Source organism: Dermochelys coriacea, chromosome 3 (genome assembly GCF_009764565.3).
Source record: "Dermochelys coriacea isolate rDerCor1 chromosome 3, rDerCor1.pri.v4, whole genome shotgun sequence".
Taxonomy (NCBI): domain Eukaryota; kingdom Metazoa; phylum Chordata; order Testudines; family Dermochelyidae; genus Dermochelys; species Dermochelys coriacea.
This window is the reverse complement of record NC_050070.1, coordinates 5069079-5089057: the sequence shown is the minus strand read 5'-3', so window position 1 is coordinate 5089057 and position 19979 is coordinate 5069079. Positions and strand designations below refer to the sequence as shown.

At 47.5% G+C, this 19979-nt stretch overlaps 1 protein-coding gene across 3 annotated transcripts in view; it reads left to right on the top strand.

Annotated features, from left to right (window-relative positions):
* EPHX2 (epoxide hydrolase 2) overlaps positions 1–19979 on the top strand; it is a 140519-nt gene that overhangs the window by 6865 nt on the left and 113675 nt on the right. The window contains exon 1 of one of the 3 annotated variants that reach the window (XM_038396749.2): positions 17752–18055. The exons of 1 other annotated variant lie outside the window; for it this stretch is intronic. In XM_038396749.2, the coding sequence (XP_038252677.1) occupies positions 17949–18055 (107 nt within the window). In that variant the 5' untranslated portion in view covers positions 17752–17948. Of the gene's footprint in view, positions 1–17751; positions 18056–19979 lie in introns of those variants that run through there. One more of the 3 variants, XM_038396751.2, reaches the window with a different exon arrangement.

The following is a 19979-nucleotide window of genomic DNA, read 5'->3' as shown; positions in this document are numbered from 1 at the left end:
CAGTACCAGGCAAACTGGTTGAAACTATAGTAAACAACAAAATTGTCAGACACATCGGTGAACATAATTTGTTGGGGAATAGTCAACATGTTTTTTCTAAAGGGAAATCATGCCTCACCAATCCACTAGAATTCTTTGAGGGGGTCAACAAGCATGTGGACAAGGGGGATCCAGTGGATATAGTGTACTTAGATTTTTAGAAAGCCTTTGACAAGGTCCCTCACTAAAGGCTCTTACGCAAAGTAAGCTGTCATGGGATAAGAGGGAAGATCCTCTCATGGATTGGTAACTGGTTAAAAGATAGGAAACAAGGGTAGGAATAAATGGTTAGTTTTCAGAATGGAGAGAGGTAAATCGTGGTGTCCCCAGGGGTCTGTACTGGGACTAGTCCTATTCAACATATTCATAAATGATCTGGAAAAGTCCTAGGCAGACTGTGAAGAGCTACAAAGGGATCTCTCAAAACTGGGTGACTGGGCAACAAAATGGCAGATAAAATTCAATGTTGATAAATGCAAAGTAATGCACATTGGAAAACATAATCCCAACTATACAGCTAAAATGATGGGGGCTAAATTAGCTGTTTCCACTCAAGAAAGAGATCTTGGAGTCATCCTGGATAGTTCTCTGAAAACATCTGCTCCATGTGCAGCAGCAGTCAAAAAAGCGAACAGAATGTTGGGACTCATTGAGAAAGGGATAGATAATAAGACAGAAAATATCATATTGCCCTTGTATGAATCCACAGTATGCCCACATCTTGAATACTGCGTGCAGATGTGGTCGCCCCATCTCAAAAAAGATATATTAGAATTGGGAAAGGTTCAGAAAAGGGCAACACAAATGAGTAGGGGGATGGAACAGCTTCCATATGAGGAGAGATTAATAAGACTGGGACTTTTCCGCTAGGAAAAAGAGACGACTGGTATGATAGAGGCCTATAAAATCATGACTAGGGTGGAAAAAGTGAATAAGGAAGTGACATTTACTCCTTCACATAACTCAAGAACTTGGGGTCACCAAATGAAATTAATAGGCAGCAGGTTTAAAACAAACAAAAGGAAGGGGTTTTTTTGCACAGCGCACAGCCAACCTGTGGAACTCTTTGCCAGAGGATGTTGTGAAGGCCAAGACTAAAACAGAAATAAAAAAAGAACCAGATAAGTTCATGGAGGATAGGTCCATTACTGGCTACTAGCTAGGACGGGCAGTGATGGTGTCCCTAGCCTCTGTTTGCCAGAAGCTGGGAATGGGTGACAGGGGATGGATCACTTGATGATAACCTGTTCTGTTAATTTCCTCTGGGGCACCTGGCATTGGCCACTGTTGGAAAACAGGTTACTGGGCTAGATGGACCTTTGGTCTGACCCAGTACTGCTGCTCTTGTGTTCTTCCATTGACCTTAATGGGGATTGGATCAGGCTCCAAGAAGATGGCCCTTCTCAGATTTTGGCACCTGGTCCTGATCGGAACCAGTGGGTGAAACCAAGGGGATAGGAGAAGCTTAACTAAGGACAAAATATTCCTACTTAGGTTGGGCATCACAGTCCATGTTAGTTTAGGCTCCTAATGAAGTGACTTGATTTCAGAGGTGTTAACTTCTCACAGTGGGAGCTGCCGCTGCTCAGCAGCTCTGAATATCTAGCCATTTATTTAGGTGCCTAAATTAATATGGAGCCATAGATTCCAAGGCTGGAAGGGACCAGTGTGATCATCTGGTCGGCCCCCCTGTATCACACAGGCCATAGGACTTCCCCGGTACCCTGCTGCGGGCAGCCAAGTTTGAAAATCTCAACCCAAATTTCTATGGGAAGTTTCACGTGAGGTTTAGTTTGTGTGTCTTGAGGAGCTCTGAGTTGGTTCTTATTGTGGAGTTAAGTTAAAGCCCTAGAATTCCGGGTGCTCGGAGCGTTTCTTTTCTTTGCTCCATAACACTTATAACCATGCCTGTTCTTCGCTCCCTGAGAGCTGCAGCTGACGGCAGATGGAGCAGATGGTGCAGAAAGCATCAATACAGTGTCTTTTCACTGGCTGCTAGGTGAAATGAGTTCAGTGGGACTCAGTCCAGTAGCTAGCAGACCAGGGTCTGTATTGCAAACAACATCTTCATGACTGCCTCCAAGCAGAGAAGCAAAGAACCATAAGGAGATTGAACTCCTTACTCATCTCAAGTGGTGGGACCTCCAGGTCAGACACTTTGAATGGGGCAACAATAGGAGAAGCTTGCACAGCCACTGCCAGCTTGCACCTATTAATTGGATGCAGTCTCCAGGGCTCTCTATCTACCACTTTTCACCAGCATGAAATTTACTTTAAAAAACTAAGCTGATCCTCTTATCCCTTGGATGTTAAACCATCAGGCTGCTTCAAGCTTGGGAAAGAGCCAACTAAGGAGAGATATGATAGAGGTCTATAAAATCATGACTGGTGTGGAGAAGTAAATAAGGAAGTGTTATTTACTCCTTCTCATAACACAAGAACTCGGGGTCACCACATGAATTTAACAGGCAGCAGGTTGAAAACAAACAAAAGGAAGTATTTCTTCACACAACGCACAATCAACCTGTGGAACTGTTTGCCAGAGGATGCTGTGAAGGTCAAGACCATAACAGGGTTCAAAAAAGAACTAGATAAGTTCATGAAGGATAGGTTCATCAATAGCTATTAGCCAGGAGAGGCAGGGATGGTGTCCCTAACCTCCGTTTGGCAGAAGCTGGGAATGAGTGATAGGGAAAGGATCACTTGATGATGACCTGTTCTGTTCATGCCCTCTGGGACACCTGGCATTGGCCACTGTTGCAAGACAGGATACTGGGCTATATGGACCTTTGGTCTGACCCAGTATGGCTGTTCTTATGTTCACCATGCACAGATCAGCTATGCCTTCCCTTCGCAGCTCTCTCAATAAATCCTCCCAAGTGGCATCCCATTCAAACCCAAATTCCACACCCACCCAGTCCAATCCTGACCTACACTCTGCATGGCTCCAACCCAAGAGCTTTAGTGGAAGAGGAGAAAGCTGAATTCCTGCAGCCCACTCCCAGCTTGTGGGCTGCTTATTATCAGCCCAGATCCGACAACCCAGAGATGTGTTAGCAGGGCAATGCTGCTGCTCCTTGGTTTTCTGCCTTATAGTGTAAGCTCTGAGGCCCCTTTCTGCAGCCACGTTAGGATAGCAGTAGCCATGACCTAAGAAGCAGAAAGTCACATCCTCACATTCCATCTAAATTGCACCAAAACAATGTAATATCAAGCTGTTAAGAAGTCTCCTGTCCTAATAGTACCTACCATAACCCCATAAAGAAACAGATCTTAAGATGTTTAGGGAAAACTTTGATAGCATTCTGTCTGGCAAGGAATGACTTATCAACAGCTGTGAGTATGAAATCTATACTTCCGTCGTTTTGCCTTTATGGTCCCTACTTCTCTACTATTTATCTGTATAGTTGCTGTCTGGTTCTTTCATTGGTTCTGTCTGTAGCATAACTAGTGTTGCAAGACTTTAACCAACCAGACCCCACCACGTTAATTGATTTAAGACCTGTTTCATAATGGGCTAGGATTGGTAAAAAACACCACCACCACCACCACTGTTTTGCAGTACTTTAGTTTAAAATGATTGGTTAAGCAGGACTCAAGTTTCATTCTATAAACTGGGGTCCAAAAGGAAGTACGTTGGAACCTAACTCCAGGACATAAGCCAAGATCGGAGCTGCCAGACCTCAACACCCTGCCAATCATACTGTGCAGAAGCTGGAATCCCCAGACAACTTGATCCTGACTGGCCACCAGGAAGAGTTTATCTGCCTTATTGAGAGTGGTGAGCATTGTATGCTTAGCATGTACATTCTCTGTTGGTAATTGTTAGCAAATAGAGGTTAAGGATATTACTGCGTAAGGCTCTTTCACTGGTAAAAGACCCTGCAAATCTAGGAACTGGGTAAGGGTGGGTAGTTAAATTAACCAGGTTACACCCTGAGCCCTAGAACAGTGTATGGGTGGCCGTGAGCCCTAGGACCTGAGTAAGGGTGGGTGCCTTTCACCCAGAGACCAGGGAACTTGGAAAGAATGGGGGTTATGCCTTGAGCCCACAGAAGGGTAAAGGTGGGGTGCCCTAGAGTGTGCGGGTAACAATAGAGCCAAGCGCCTGAGCACTTGTGAGCATGGAGAACCGCAGGGTGCATAAAGCGCCCCCTGCAGTTTACACTGGATCCAGCAGCGGTGGGTAAAGAATCATAGAAATGTAGGCACCTCAAGATGTCATCCGGTCCAGGCAGTTTGTAAAATGCCTTGGGACTTTCACGGTGAAGGGGGCTATAGAAACGCCAGTTGTTAGTTTATTCAGAGATGAGATGTTCAGGGTTTAAGGACACCCCCTGAGGCTGGCCCATCACACAAGGTGTCTGCGCCTCTTACATCCCATTTCAATCCTTCTGCACATGCTGAATTTCACCCTGTCAATAGCCCATTTCTTACAGCTGGTTTGATTTACTCCATTCCATTAATAACTGGGGGGCGGGGCGGACAAACCTCTCTGAGCAAAGAGGCAGCCTAGGAGTCCCCAGACGGTGGCTTCCCTTGCTTTAAATTTCACCCATATGACCCCCCCTTTCTCTCTAACACGTTGAATTTCACATTCTGTCTCATGAGAAAAAACTGTATATGGCTATTCGGTCCAAGGTGGGATGGATCACATGAGTCTACTCTACCCCCTGGTGCCTGGGGGCTGAACTCAGGCAGACTGCGGGGCAGCATTGAATTAAGCAGGTTCAAAAATTTGTTTTCAATTGGATGGCCTGGCGGGCGAGCCCTGCCCTGTCAAAGCCGCAAAGGGAAGGTCCAGCAATTCCTAGCGCACCGGAGTTTCTTACAGCTGTAAGGAAGAGCCAGTGTTTCACGTGAGTGTAGCACAGGTGAAAGGAGCTCATCAGTGCTGGAAGCTAAACGAGGTATGGCACAGGAGGTAGCAGAAGCTGCCCCCCCCCAGCAGACCCCCTCGGGGGGGAGGGGTAGAGGATCATTCCCATGGAGCCTGTAGCCTCTCTACTGAGGACACAGAGCCAACAAGTTAATTTCACCCAGGGAGCCACCAAGCCAGAGCTTTGGTTTGTTCTTTCCTTGCTCTTGAACTTAATCTGAAATAAATGATCTAGACCAGAGAACCGCAGGCTGATCCACCACTGCATCACTCCTGTTTTACCCTGGTTCAGTAACAAGACCCAGCTTTTGTAGATCTCAAAGTACTTTACAAAGGAGGTCAGCATCATTACCCTCCCTCCCCTCATTTGGAGATGGGGAAACCAAGGCACAGAGTAGTGAGGCAATTTGCATCAGGTCACCCAGTAGGTCCGACCTAGGAATAGAACCAGGTATCCTTAGTCCCCTGTCCAGTGCTCTGTCCACCAGGATACACAACCTCCCCTCACAGCAGTGGCTTCACTGGCATTATACCAGTGTGAAACTGGAGTCACGCACTGGTGCATCAGACCCTACTTAATTTGCTTTCGGAGTAGGGAAGAGATTCGAACACAAATAATCCAGAGGAATCCAGAGAAACAATCCTGAGGATATTGTTGTAATTATTTGTACTGCAACAGCACCTAAGGGCTGCGATTACAGTCTGGGACTCCATGGCGCTAGGTGCTGTACAAAACACAGCCTCAAAGAGTTTACACTCTAAGTATGATGTGAGAGATAATGTGTGGATGCAGACAGAGGAGCATAGGGATGCAATGCGGCAATGCTGGCCTATTGGAAGGTGCTCAGATGAGTGTGATATAAAAACCTAATGAGAGTAGCACATTGCGGTCATTAGAGTGCCAATGATCTTACATGCTACATCCCCTCTCTCGGTGATCTCGTCTCCTCACCTGGCTCCATCTATCATATCTATGCTGATGATCTGCAGGTCTATCTGTCCACTCTGGTCTTGTCTGCCTTCCTGCAAACCTAGAGCTTGGTATCTCTCTCTCTCTGACATCTCTAGAGATCTCGCTGTCAATTGACACCCATCAAGCCTTCCATAGCCTCCCACCAGCCCAGTTCTCTTCTGCCATCAAACTTGGACATATTACCCCAGGAAAGATTTTCAGGAGCAGCTGCGAATTTGGGGTGGGTCAATTTCAGAGGTGCGCAGCCCAGGACACCTAGGATCCAGGCTTCCGAGATTCTGAGCACCTCTGATTCTCATGGAAGTCAAGTGGAGCTGCAGGGGCTCAGCAGTTCTGCAAGTCAGGACCCAGGTGTCCCAGACTGGGCAAAACAAAAGCACTCATAAGCAGAGTCCACTTGAGAAAATGTAGGCTTTAATTCTTCTGTGCCTCAGTTTACCCTTTCAATAATGGGCATTAATAATGCTGACCTCTCTCACGGACTGTGCTTGGCCATCCCAGAACCAACCTTCCTTTATGAGATTTACTTTATTTTTATTAAATTCCCCTGACCTGCCAATATTTTAGTCTTCTCCACTTCCCGCCCTGAACAGTTGGTGCACTTTAAACCCACCCGTGTTTTAAAACCAAAATGTACTTGCACACATGGGACATTTTAATGTATGCATCTCCCACACCCTTCATCTGTCTTCTGAGACTGTGAGCTCTTGGAGGCAGCAACTGTGTCTTCCTACCTTCTCGGACAGCATCTAGTGCTGTGGGGCCCTGCTTCAGAATGGAGCCTTTGGACACTGCCCTACTACAAATAATAATGTTGCTGATACTCACAGCTGATATGTTCCTCCCCAGAGGTGGGTCCATTTTAGTAATGGATGGAGTAATGGTTCATTTTTACACACACACAAACATATATGCACCCATATAGACACATATTTTATACACACACACCCCTCATAGCTCAACATAGCTATATAGCAAATAGCAATGTAAATCTTCAGTTGGTGTGAATCATTGTAGACAATTCACATTGATGTTGATAAATGCAAAGTAATGCACATTGGAAAACATAATCCCAACTCTACATATACAATAATGGGATCTAAATTAGCTGTTACCACTCAAGAGAGAGATCTTGGAGTCATTGTGGATAGTTCTCTGAAAACATCCACTCAATGTGCAGCGGCAGTCAAAAAAGCGAACCGAATGTTGGGAATCATTAAGAAAGGGATAGATAATAAGACAGAAAATATCATATTGCCTCTATATAAATCCATGGTACACCAAGATCTTGAATACTGCATGTGGGTGTGGTCACCCCATCTCAAAAAAGATATATTGCAATTGGGAAAGGTTCAGAAAAGGGCAACAAAAATGATTAGGGGTATGGAATGGCTTCCATATGAGAAGAGATTAATAAGTCTGGGACTTTATAGCTTGGAAAAGAGGCGACTAAGGGGGGAATATGATAGAGGTCTATAAAATCATGAGTGATATAGAGAAAGTAAATAAGGAAGTGTAATTTACTCCTTCTCATAATACAAGAACAAGGGGCCACCAAATGAAATTAATAGGTAGCAGGTTTAAAACAAACACAAGAAAGTGTTTTTCATGCAACGCACTGTCAACCTCTGGAACTCCTTGCCAGAGGGTGTTGTGAAGGCCAATACTATAACGGGGTTCAAAAGGGAGCTAGATAGATTCATGGAAGATAGCCATTGATGGACCTATTAGCCAGGATGGGCAGGAACGGTGTCCCTGGCCTCTGTTTGCCAGAAGCTGGGATTGGGTGACAAAGCATGGATCACTTGATGATAACCTGTCTGTTCATTCCCTTGAGGCCTGTTGAACATATGACTTCGAACAACCTAGGAGTACTTTGTGATACAACAGTTAATGGAAACACCAAAGAATGTATGTATTTTATTACCATGACTAACTGCAGTAAGGTGCATTTTACATAAAAGAATGCTGGTGTACAGATAGACGCTTAGAAGGTACAGTAAATGGAAAATATTGTCAGCATATCTGCTTCCCCAAGTATATCTAAATATATTTTATGGTTGGAAGAATGATACCCTATATTTGGTAGTTATTTGCTGTTGTGTTGAAGTTGGAATCTACCTAGACCTATAATTCAACAGTATGTGTAGTTTGTTTAAATACTTTGTAACATGCAGTTATTTTAAAAAAATATAGTTTATAAATTACGAATATTCTACTTTTTTACATTGTTTTAATTTTATTTTTATTGCTTATTGTACAAAGTAGCTGACCAAGAGCAAACAGCGTTATAAAATCTTTGCTGGTGTCACATGATGTTACATCCGGAAGACCTATTTGGAGAGAGGCTGTTCCTGTGCCATTTAAATTCTATAAATGTAAGTCATGATCATTACAAAGAGTTACCAAAAAGAAATACAGTAAAAAATAAAATATTTCCTCACATCTAAGGCCTTGTATTCCATCTCTTTCTTGCTGTTGATTTTGCTTTTATTATTCAAAAGACAGAAAATTCTATTCTGCCATCCCAGACATTGTTCTTACTCACTTAAAAGCAACAGAAGCTGTAACAAAAACATCTTGAGCAGATTTATACCCTAGCATTAAAAAAAAATAACCCAGAAAACCCTGTTTATTTCCCAACTCTGCTTTAATTTGATGGAACTGCTGTAAACCCTGGAACCTGCCTGCTTTCTGTGAAATTGAGAAAGTATAACAAAGCCTGAGGGGCCCCTTTTGTATTTTAGTAACACCAGTGTCAATCCAGAGCAGCCCCACTGAAATCAGGATAGATACTCTGGATTGACACTAGTGGATAACTGAGATTAGAATAAAAAGAAAAGGAGTACTTGTGGCACCTTAGAGACTAACAAATTTATTAGAGCATAAGCTTTCGTGAGCTACAGCTCACTTCATCGGATGCATTTGCATCCGATGAAGTGAGCTGTAGCTCACGAAAGCTTATGCTCTAATAAATTTGTTAGTCTCTAAGGTGCCACAAGTACTCCTTTTCTTTTTGTGAATACAGACTAACAGGGCTGCTACTCTGAAACCTGAGATTAGAATCTAACCTTAAATTGCAGTTGATAAAACAAATTCTTTGCTGGTGTAAATTAGCGGAGCTCTTTTGAAGTCAATGGAGCACTGCCACTTTACACTCGCAGAGAATTTGGCCTAATGTATGAAATTGACCCAGTTTATGTAAGTTTCAGGCCACATCTGACCCTTGTAATGGAGAATCAAATCAAGCCAATGGGGGCAGGATCTGGCCTGTAAAACATCAGATATTCAACATGGAGCCAGCAGTTTAATCAGTTTCTAAAGGACGAGATCTTACAGTCATCATCAGCCATCCCTCAGGCAAAACGTCCTGTGAATGTCTTGCGAATTTGAGAACAAAGAACAAGGAGCTATCCATGCTTCTATTTGTTATGTCTTCCACCCACATGTCTGATTCTCAGCTGGTGTAAATCAGCATAGCTCCATCAAATGGGCCAGATCCAATTGGAGAATTGGTCTGCATTCAACAAGATGAAATTCAATAAAGATAAGTGCAAAATAGTTCACTTAGGAAGGAAAAGTCAAATGCAGAATTACAAAACAAGGAGTAACTGGCTAGCGGGTTGTACTGCTGCAAAGGGTCTGGGGGTTATAGTGGATCACATTGAATAAGAGTCAACAATGTGATGCAGTTGCGAAAAAGGCTAATATCCTTCTGGGGTGTATTAACAAGAGTGTTGTATGTAAGACGAAGGATGTCAATGTCACGCTCTGCTTGACACTGGTGAGGCCTCGGCTGGAGTACAGATTCCAAGTCTGGGCACTGCACTATATGAATGATGGACATACTGGGGAGAGGCCAGAGGAGAGCAACAAAGATGATCAATGGTTTAGAAAACCTGACCTATAGGTTCATGCATCTGATGAAGTGAGCTGTAGCTCACGAAAGCTTATGCTCAAATAAATTTGTTAGTTTCTAAGGTGCCACAAGTACTCCTTTTCTTTTGACCTATAGGGAAGGTTAAAAAAACTGGGTCCGTTTAGTCTTGAGAAAAGAAGCCTGAGGAAGGATCTGATAACAGTCTTCACATGTGTTAAGCTCTGTTGTAATATAAAGTTCACTTGTTCTCCACAGCCACTGAAAGTAGGATGATAAATAATGGGCTTAACCTGCAGCAAGGGAGATTTACGTTAGCTATTAGGAAACACTTTCTAACTCTAAGTGTAGCTAAGCTCTGGAACAGGCTTCCAAGGGACCTTGTGGAATCTTCATCCTCGGAAGGTTTTAAGACCAGGTTGGACAGACAGCTGTCAGGGCTGGTCTGGGTTTACTTGGTCCTGCCTCAGTGCAGTGGGCTGGGTTTGATGACTCCTCAAGGTCCCTTCCAATCTGACTTTTCTACGGTTTCTGTCTCCAGCTAGTATAAATCAGAACAGCTCCAATGATTTGGGATGCAATTAAGCAAAGGAAAATAGAGGCTGAATATCAGGAAAACTCCCTCAAAGAGAGATACTAGGCTGTGGAATCAATAATCCCACAACCAAATGGTAGAAGTTTGCAACATGGAAAGCCAGATTGCACAAAACCCTGGGGAAATATGCTGTAAGGAACAATTCTCTTCTCAGGGGAGTTGAACGGGACGTGATTCTAATAGACTTCTTCCTTTTCTATTTCCTGTGATGTGAATGGAATCCAAGTACATGTGCTTCTGTGACACACCGAAGCCACTTCACTGAGCCTATCATGCCCATCCACAGGAAATGCTGAGCTTAAAACATTAAATGGAACTGGTTGAAAAACTCTGATGGAACATTTTCCATCAGGAAAAAGCCGACTCCACAAAATCAAACGATTTCGTGGAAACGTATCCATTTCATCCCAATTTTTGATGAAAAACAATCGTGACGTTTCATTTTGCTGAGGCGGAGATGCTTTGTTGCCATATTATTGTTTGGACCGTGATATTATATGTCCAAACAAAGTGCGTCAACCTCATGAAAATGGTTCGCTAAAGGTAGTTTTGAAATTCTTCAGCAATTTCATTTCTTGGGAAATTTCAACTTCCCCTTCTGATCCAGGGTGAAAGGAAATGTCAAACCATGGGAATTTCCCACCAAATGGAAATTACAAGTTTCCACCAGCCCTGATATTAACCATTTTGGAAGCAAATTGCCTCGTCCCCCGCACAAAGAAAATAAATCCTGACTCCCCTCTTCCAGAACCCTCCTAGACATTCTCCCGGGGGTCAAAGTCTGAGCTCGGCTACGCTGGTGCAAATTCAGACTAACCCCATGGAAATCAGTGGGGTTACTCCAAATTTAAACTACTGTAACCCAGACCAGGGTCCAGCCCATTGCTTTGAAAAGTGGAACCGTTTGATTCATCTGAGCTCATGGGAAGAAGGCAGGCAGCTTAACTAGGATGGATTTGCCTGAGACCAGTCCCAGACAGGGGCCAGAGCTCCCCATCAGATCCTTTGGCACTTCTCAGGGGTTCCTGTCCAAACGACTTTCCCTGCACACCGAAACGAGAGTTGTCTCTTTGCCGCATCATCCAGAGCGACAGTTCTCTTGTGCAGTCCCAGCATCTCTTTCTATTCCATTGCCCTCTAACACAGAGACGACAGCGAGATCTCTGCATGAATGGTGCATTTTGCTGCAACACAGAAATAAATACTGTCACCCAAAGCAACTTCCCCATCTGGAAAATATCCTGTGGGAAAGGGTGGATACACATACTGGAGGACTGAGCCCTTGGCATTGATACAGCAGGGTGGCTGGGGGCATGACTTCTGCCCTCACCACATGGGCACTCCTTGTGCAGAAGATGATTAGGGGTGGTAGGGGACAAGCAACTGAACCTGAGGTCCCAGTGCGATGCTGTGCCAAAGAGGGCTAGTGCGGTCCTCGAATGTATAAAACGGGAATGGTGAGTAGGTGGTTTTAACCTCTGCGTATGGCATTTCTGAAACCACTACTGGAATATTAGGTGCAGCATTTTTAAAAGGCCATTGAAATATTGGAAAAGAGCCACAGAAATGATTCAAGGGGTGGAGAAAATCTGCTTCCCTTTTCAAAAAAATAGAGAGGGACTTGATTATAGTATACAAGAACCTTCCTGGGGAAAAATACTGGATCCTAAACAGCTCCTTAGTCTAGCAGCAAAAGGCAGAACAAGGACAGATGGCTGGAAGCTGAAGGCAGAAATATTCCAGTTAGAAATAAGACACTATTATTTAGCAGTGAGGGTGATTCACAATGGGAACAAACTACCATTGGCTGTGGGGTCTTCGCCATCCCTTGGTGCCATCAACTCCAGATGGGCTCTCTTTCTATTCCCCACCCCCCACTGTTCCTCAGAAGTTCTTGTCAACGGCTGAAAATGGCCCACCTTGATTATCACTACAAAAAGTCCCCTCCCCCCCCGCTCTCCTGCTGGTAATAGCTCACCTTAAGTGATCACTCTCCTTACATATTGTGTATGATAAAACCCATTGTTTCATGTTCTCTGTGTGTGTGTGTGTGTATATAAATCTCTCCTCTGCTTTTTCCACCAAATGCATCCGATGAAGTGAGCTGTAACTCACGAAAGCTTATGCTCAAATAAATTTGTTAGTCTCTAAGGTGCCACAAGTACTCCTTTTCTTTTTGCGAATACAGACTAACACGGCTGCTACTCTGAAACCTTTCTGGAAGAGATGTTTTAGCCAAACACAAGTTGTTGGGCTCAACACCAGGGTAGCTGGCTGAAATGTAATGGCCTGTGTTATCCAGGAGGTCAGTCGAGAGGATTGGATGGTCCCTTTTGGCATTAAGCTCTGTGACCCTATGAGGGCAGAGCTGTGGGGACCCTTCTCCCAAATTGAAGCTGGTTGGGCTTTTTACAGTGAATGGTTTAGCTGCTGAACTTGTTAGAGATGGAAAGAAGGAGCAGGAGGACCCAGAGGTGGATTCTTTATTGTGGTACTTGTTCCCCTCGACCCAATTGTTGAGTAAGCACTGAGTTAATTACCTCACATTCTTTTATCTAAGTTAATATGTAAATACCCACATTTACTACAACACCCCAAAACCCTTACTTGATAATATGAATGCCCATATAATGAATATTGATAGCTATATCCTGAATGTAATTATACCCACCCTGTTTACAGCATTAAGCATATTCTACAGACATTTTTACCTTGAAGATACATTTCTTTGCAGTAATTGTAACTACAAATTCCCATAATCAGCAGTTCACAGGGGAGGGAGGAAGCAGCCACACCCGACCCCAAGCTTGTTTACGTAGCTGGGAGTGGAAGGGACGAAGGGGAGATAACACTTCTTTACACAAAGGGGATCCTTCAGACAGTCATATTCCTTATGCAACTGCAACGCTTCTCTCTCCTTTACAAGCAGAAGGGAACTTTATGGCAGGATGGCAACTGATCTATCAAACGAAGAAAGTGTTTGCCATGCCTCACTCCCTATTACCATGTTAGCCAGGTCTTTACTTAAACCTCACATACCCCAGCACTCATAGAATATCAGGGTTGGAAGGGACCTCAGGAGGTCATCTAGTCCAACCCCCTGCTCAAAGCAGGACCAATCCCCAACTAAATCATCCCAGCCAGGGCTTTGTCAAGCCTGACCTTCAAAACTTCTAAGGAAGGAGATTCCACCACCTCCCTAGGTAACCCATTCCAGTGTTTCACCACCCACCCAGTGAAAAAGTTTTTCTAATATCCAACCTAAACCTCCCCCACTGCAACTTGAGAACATTACTCCTCTTTCTGTCATCTGCTACCACTGAGAACAGTCTAGAACCATCCCCTTTCAGGTAGTTGAAAGCAGCTATCAAATCCCCCCTCATTCTTCTCTTCCGCAGACTAAACAATCCCAGTTCCCTCAGCCTCTCCTCATAAGTCATGTGTTCCAGTCCCCTAATCATTTTTGTTACCCTCCACTGGACATTTTCCAATTTTTCCACATCCTTCTTGTAGTGTGGGGTCCACAACTGGACACAGTACTCCAGATGAGGCCTCACCAATGTCGAATAGAGGGGAATGATCACATCCCTCGATCTGCTGGCAATGCCCCTATTTATACATCCCAAAATGCCATTGGCCTTCTTGGCAACAACAGCACACTGTTCACTCATATCCATCTTCTCATCCACTGTAACACCTAGTAACACCTGCAGAACTGCTGCCGAGCCATTCGGTCCCTAGTCTGTAGCGGTGCATGGGATTCTTCCATCCTAAGTGCAGGACTCTGCACTTGTCCTTGCTGAACCTCATCAGATTTCTTTTGGCCCAATGCTCTAATTTGTCTAGGTCCCTCTATATCCTATCCTTACCCTCCAGCATATCTACCTCTCCTCCCAGTTTAGTGTCATCTGCAAACTTGCTGAGGGTGCAATCCACACCATCCTCCAGATCATTAATGAAGATATTGAACAAAACCGGCCCCAGGACCGACCCTTGGGGCACTCCACTTGATACCGGCTGCCAACTAGACATGGAGCCATTGATCACTACCCATTGAGCCTGACAATCTAGCCAACTTTCTATCCACCTTATAGTCCATTCATCCAGCCCATACTTCTTTAACTTGCTGGCAAGAATACTGTGAGAGATCGTGTCTAAAGCTTTGCTAAAGTCAAGGAACAACAGGTCCACTGCTTTCCCCTCATCCACAGAGCCAGTTATCTCGTCATAGAAGGCAATTAGATTAGCCAGCCATGACTTGCCCTTGGTGAATCCATGCTGACTCTTCCTGATCACTTTCCTTTCCTCTAAGAGCTTCAGAATTGATTCCTTGAGGACCTGCTCCATGATTTTTCCATTTTAGTAGAGCCTCTATTATGGTGTCTTTAAAAAGTTTCCATGCAGCTTCCAGGGATTTCACTTTTGGCACTGTACCTTTTAATTTCATTTTAACTAACCTCCTCATTTTTGTGTAGTTCCCCTTTCTGAAATTAAATGCTACAGTGTTGGGCTGCTGTGGTGTTTTCCCCGCTACAGGGATGTTAAATTTAATTATATTATGGTCACTAGTACCGCGTGACCTCAGTGCTTTCTACACACTCCAATAGCTCAGCAGGTATTAGCTTCAATTCACTATGGGCTAGATCCTCAGCTGGTGTAAATCACCTTGGCTGCATTGATTTCAGTGGAGCTATGTCAATTTACTCCAGCTGGGAATCTGGCCCCTTGGCGCAGAGCCCTTACTAGGCTAGCAAAGAGCTCCCTTAGTCTAAGATCAGTCATATTGTTGGAGGGTGGTACTCTGGGCTGCATCGATCTAACAGGTCCCCATCTTCGCTAACTCCCCTGATGCACAATAATAAATGGAAGTTTTCTAATGGAAGACTTTTCCAAGGGAAACCAGCCTGATATCTTCCCAGCTCATCTGCCTTGCCATTGACTGCAGAGCCTGAAGCCAGGGCTCCCAGGACTTCTGGCCCTCCTGCTTCTGCTGACGCTCTCAGGGCTGCCAGGCTTCTGGGTCGCCCACCTGGCAGGCGGCCAGCGATCTGGGCAGCTCGGGGAGCCTTGTCAATTTCATTTAGAAGAGGTCACAATGGCATTTTTCGAAGTGAACATTTTGCACCCACCCGCCCACTCCCCACTTCTCCCATTTGATGGGAAGTTTCACAATTGCGCGCTTTCATGCCAATGAATTTCATGTTTACTTTCCGAATTTCCCAAGACATGGGAATTCTGGATTCCAGCCAGCAGTAATGTAGGACTTAGGGCTGACACAGGGTGTTTCTTCCAGAGACCTTGAAGCAGTTCACAAATGCAGGGGAACAACATAATCCCAGCTTTGCAGCCGAAGAAGATGAAGCAAAGGGAGAGGGCAGGACTTGCCCAAGAGAAACAGGACAGAGATTGGAATAGAGCCCAGGTCTCCTGGCTGCCCTGGTCCTTGATCCTTAAGAGTCCAGTAGTAGGCTCTAGATTACTGAAACAGCTGTTCGGCATGGAATGGAGTGTGGAACTGGGGGTGTGTATGTGTGCTGTTGCCCTCTAGATGCAGACCCAAAGAGGTATCCGGTGTGTGTGTGGGGGGGATCTCTGTCCCTGTGGATGGGGTGCTGTGTGGGGATCCCAGTGTCCTAAGGGGAGTCCCTGCCCCTGTGGTTGGGGCTCTGTGCTGTTTTATCTGGTGTCCTGGGGTGGCGTTGTGGCCCTGTGGATGGATGGGTGCTGTGTGTGGGGACCTTGGTGTCCTGGGGGAGTCCCTGTCTTTATGGATAGGGGAGTGCTGTGTGTGGATCCTGGGGGCCAGGGGGTAGCTGATGCCCTTGGGAATGGAGAGGGCTGTGTAGAGGGGATCTCAGTGTCTTGGGGGGCTCACTGACCTGTGAATGGAGGGGTGCTGTGTGTGGGGGACCCCGGTGTCCTGGGTGCTGACTGTGGCCTTGTGGATGGGGGGGGCAGTGTGGGGAACCCTGGTGTCCTGGAGGAGTCATTACCCATGTGGATGGGAGGGGGGGTCACCTAATGGGGCTCCCTGATGGGGAGGGGCTATCATACCCTGCATCCCCGTGGGACTCATTCTTATCTTCCCCATGACGGTGTGTGGCCCTGCCCCCAGGCCGGCACAGCCCGATGGAGGGGCAACTAGCGGCCTGTAACCTGAACAATTATTACACTTATAAGATTATGAATTGGCGTGCAACATGCACTGTCAGCTAACAGCTTCTTTTTCGAGAGGCCTACTTAACTGAGAACAGGGAATGTGCTGAAACAAACAGAGAAACATTATTTATTACTAACAACGCTAACTGAAATCCTACAAAAGGATCAATAAGCTTAACACTTAGACAAGTACAGTAAAGTGGATCCCTGCATTTCTCATACTTACAACTTGTGGAGAGCGTTGGAAACAATGATAGAAGGGAAAGTAAGTGGTGCCCATCAGAAGAAAGGTCCTGATTCAGTTTACACTGGCTCAGGGACCTGATGAACCTGGGAACTGGGTGTAGTATTTTATACCCTTCCTTATGGCTCTAGTATGGCTATATACCAGATCTGATTGTTTACCTTGATTATAATGAAGTCAACAGCCTCCTCTATCCATATGTGGCCTTGGGAGTGTCCATAATTAAGCATCGAGCATTAATATTCAAGATTTACATTATTTTAAAATAATTCCTATACATAAATGGGGTCCAGCTGCTTAGGTGCTGCACAGCAACCAAATTGCCAAAGCTCCCCCAGTTCCCTTCTTGCAGAACTCTGGGGTACACTAGACCTGTGTGGTTATCTAACCACTCCCACAAGGCCTTGTGGTATCTGACGGGCCTTCTCTTCTAAGGTCAAATGACAGGCATCAGGTTTAAAACAAACAAAAGGAAGTATTTCTTCACACAATGCACAGACAACCTGTGGAACTCCTTGCCAGGGGATGTTGTGAAGGCCAAAACTATAATAGGGTCCAAAAAAGAAGTAGATACGTCCATAGAAGATAGGTCCATCTATGGCTATTAGCCAAGATGGTCAAGGAGGCAGCCCCATGCTCTGGGTGTCCCCAGAGCTCTGGCTACCAGAAGTTGGGACTGGACAACAGCGGATGGATCACTTGGCCATTGCATGTTCTGTTCATTCCCTCTGGGGCACCTGGCACTGGCCACTGCTGGAAGACCGGATACTGGGCTAGATGGACCTTTGGTCTGACCCAGTCTGGCCGCTCCGACCTTCTGCCTGCACTAGGCTGCTGAACCCCAGCCCCTACCACCAACAGGCCTCCCAGCCCAGCAAGCCCCATCACCCCTTACACGCCTCTGCCCCTGTTTCTCCCCATGCACGTGCCCAGAGAAGGAGCCACGCCCCTTGCCAGGGCCTATACTGCTGTGAGGCCACCCACACACCCACCGGTCACCCTGCAACCCGACGGGCTCTAGGACCCAGAGAGCCCGGCTCTCAGGGCAGGGCTGGAGCGCCAGAAGGGGCGTGGCCCGGGAGGGGGCGTGGTCAGGCGGCGCTCGGGGCGGGGCCCGCGGCGGCGCCCTATAGCGTGGGGCTGTGAGGGCCGCGGCTCCCCAGAGCAGCCCAGGCGGCGGTCATGGCCGTGGCGAGGCGGCTGGTGCTGTTCGACGTGGGCGGGGTGCTCTTCACCCCCAGCCCGCTGGCCTTCTTCGGCCGCTACGAGGCGTCGCTGGCCCTGCCCAGGTAGGCGCTAGCCCCTGCCCGCCCGAGCCTGCTTCTCGGGTTGCCGGGGGTGTGAAGCCCGTTGAAATGAAGGGTAAATTTTGTGTGTCTCGGGGTCGCCCGCGCTGCGTTCTCAGCGCCCTAGCCTTTGCTCCACCTGCCCGGCTCTGGGGCGGAGTGGGGTTGGGGGGTGCAGGGCCCTGTGGTGGCTGGGGGACGTGGAAGGCATGTGGGGGGAGGGTCAGGGAACCTGTGTATTTTGGGGGGGTGGGGGGTTGAAGGGCGTGGGGGGGAGGGTCAGGGAACCTGTATTTTGGGGGGTGGGGGGGTTGAAGGGCGTGGGGGGGGAGGGTCAGGGAACCTGTGTATTTTGGGGGGTGGGGGGTTGAAGGGCGTGGGGGGGAGGGTCAGGGAACCTGTGTATTTTGGGGGGTGGGGGGGTTGAAGGGCGTGGGGGGGAGGGTCAGGGAACCTGTGTATTTGGGGGGGTGGGGGGGTTGAAGGGCGTGGGGGGGAGGGTCAGGGAACCTGTGTATTTGGGAGGTGGGGGGTTGAAGAGCGTGGGGGGGGAGGGTCAGGGAACCTGTGTATTTTGGGGGGTGGGGGGGTTGACGGGCGTGGGGGGGAGGGTCAGGGAACCTGTGTATTTTGGGGGGTGGGGGGTTGATGGGCGTGGGGGGGGAGGGTCAGGGAACCTGTGTATTTTGGGGGGTGGGGGGTTGAAGGGCGTGGGGGGGGAGGGTCAGGGAACCTGTGTATTTTGGGGGGTGGGGGGGTTGAAGGGCGTGGGGGGGAGGGTCAGGGAACCTGTGTATTTTGGGAGGTGGGGGGTTGAAGAGCGTGGGGGGGGAGGGTCAGGGAACCTGTGTATTTTGGGGGGTGGGGGGGTTGACGGGCGTGGGGGGGGAGGGTCAGGGAACCTGTGTATTTTGGGGGGTGGGGGGTTGACGGGCGTGGGGGGGAGGGTCAGGGAACCTGTGTATTTTGGGGGGTGGGGGGTTGAAGGGCGTGGGGGGGGGAGGGTCAGGGAACCTGTGTATTTTGGGGGGTGGGGGGGTTGAAGGGCGTGGGGGGGAGGGTCAGGGAACCTGTGTATTTTCGGGGGTGGGGGGGTTAAGGGTGTGGGGGGGAGGGTCAGGGAACCTGTGTATTTTGGGGGGTGGGGGGGTTAAGGGCGTGGGGGGGGAGAGTCAGGGAACCTGTGTATTTTGGGGGGTGGGGGGGTTAAGGGCATGGGGGGGGAGGGTCAGGGAACCTGTATTTTGGGGGGTGGGGGGGTTAAGGGCGTGGGGGCGAGGGTCAGGGAACCTGTGTATTTTGGGGGGTGGGGGGGTTAAGGGCGTGGGGGGGAGGGTCAGGGAACCTGTGTATTTTGGGGGGTGGGGGGGTTGAAGGGCGTGGAGGGGGAGGGTCAGGGAACCTGTGTATTTTGGGGGGTGGGGGGGTTGAAGGGCGTGGGGGGGAGGGTCAGGGAACCTGTGTATTTTGGGGAGTGGGGGGGTTGAAGGGCGTGGAGGGGGAGGGTCAGGGAACCTGTGTATTTTGGGGGGTGGGGGGGTTGAAGGGCGTGGGGGGGAGGGTCAGGGAACCTGTGTATTTTGGGGAGTGGGGGGGTTGAAGGGCGTGGGGGGGAGGGTCAGGGAACCTGTGTATTTTGGGGAGTGGGGGGGTTGAAGGGCATGTCGGAGGAGGTTCAGAATGACCTTGACAAATTGGAGAGTTGGTCTGAAGTCAACAAGATGAAATTCGGTAGAGACAAGGATGGAAAAATCCAGTGCGGAACTACCAAAAGGGGGGCTTACTGGCTAGACAGGCCGTACTGCTGAACAGGATCTGGGGTTATAGTGGCTCACAAGTTCAATGAGAATCATAAACACGATGCAGTGGTAAGCAAGGCTAGTATCATCCTGGAGGTCGTATTAACAGGAATGCCGTGGGTAAGATG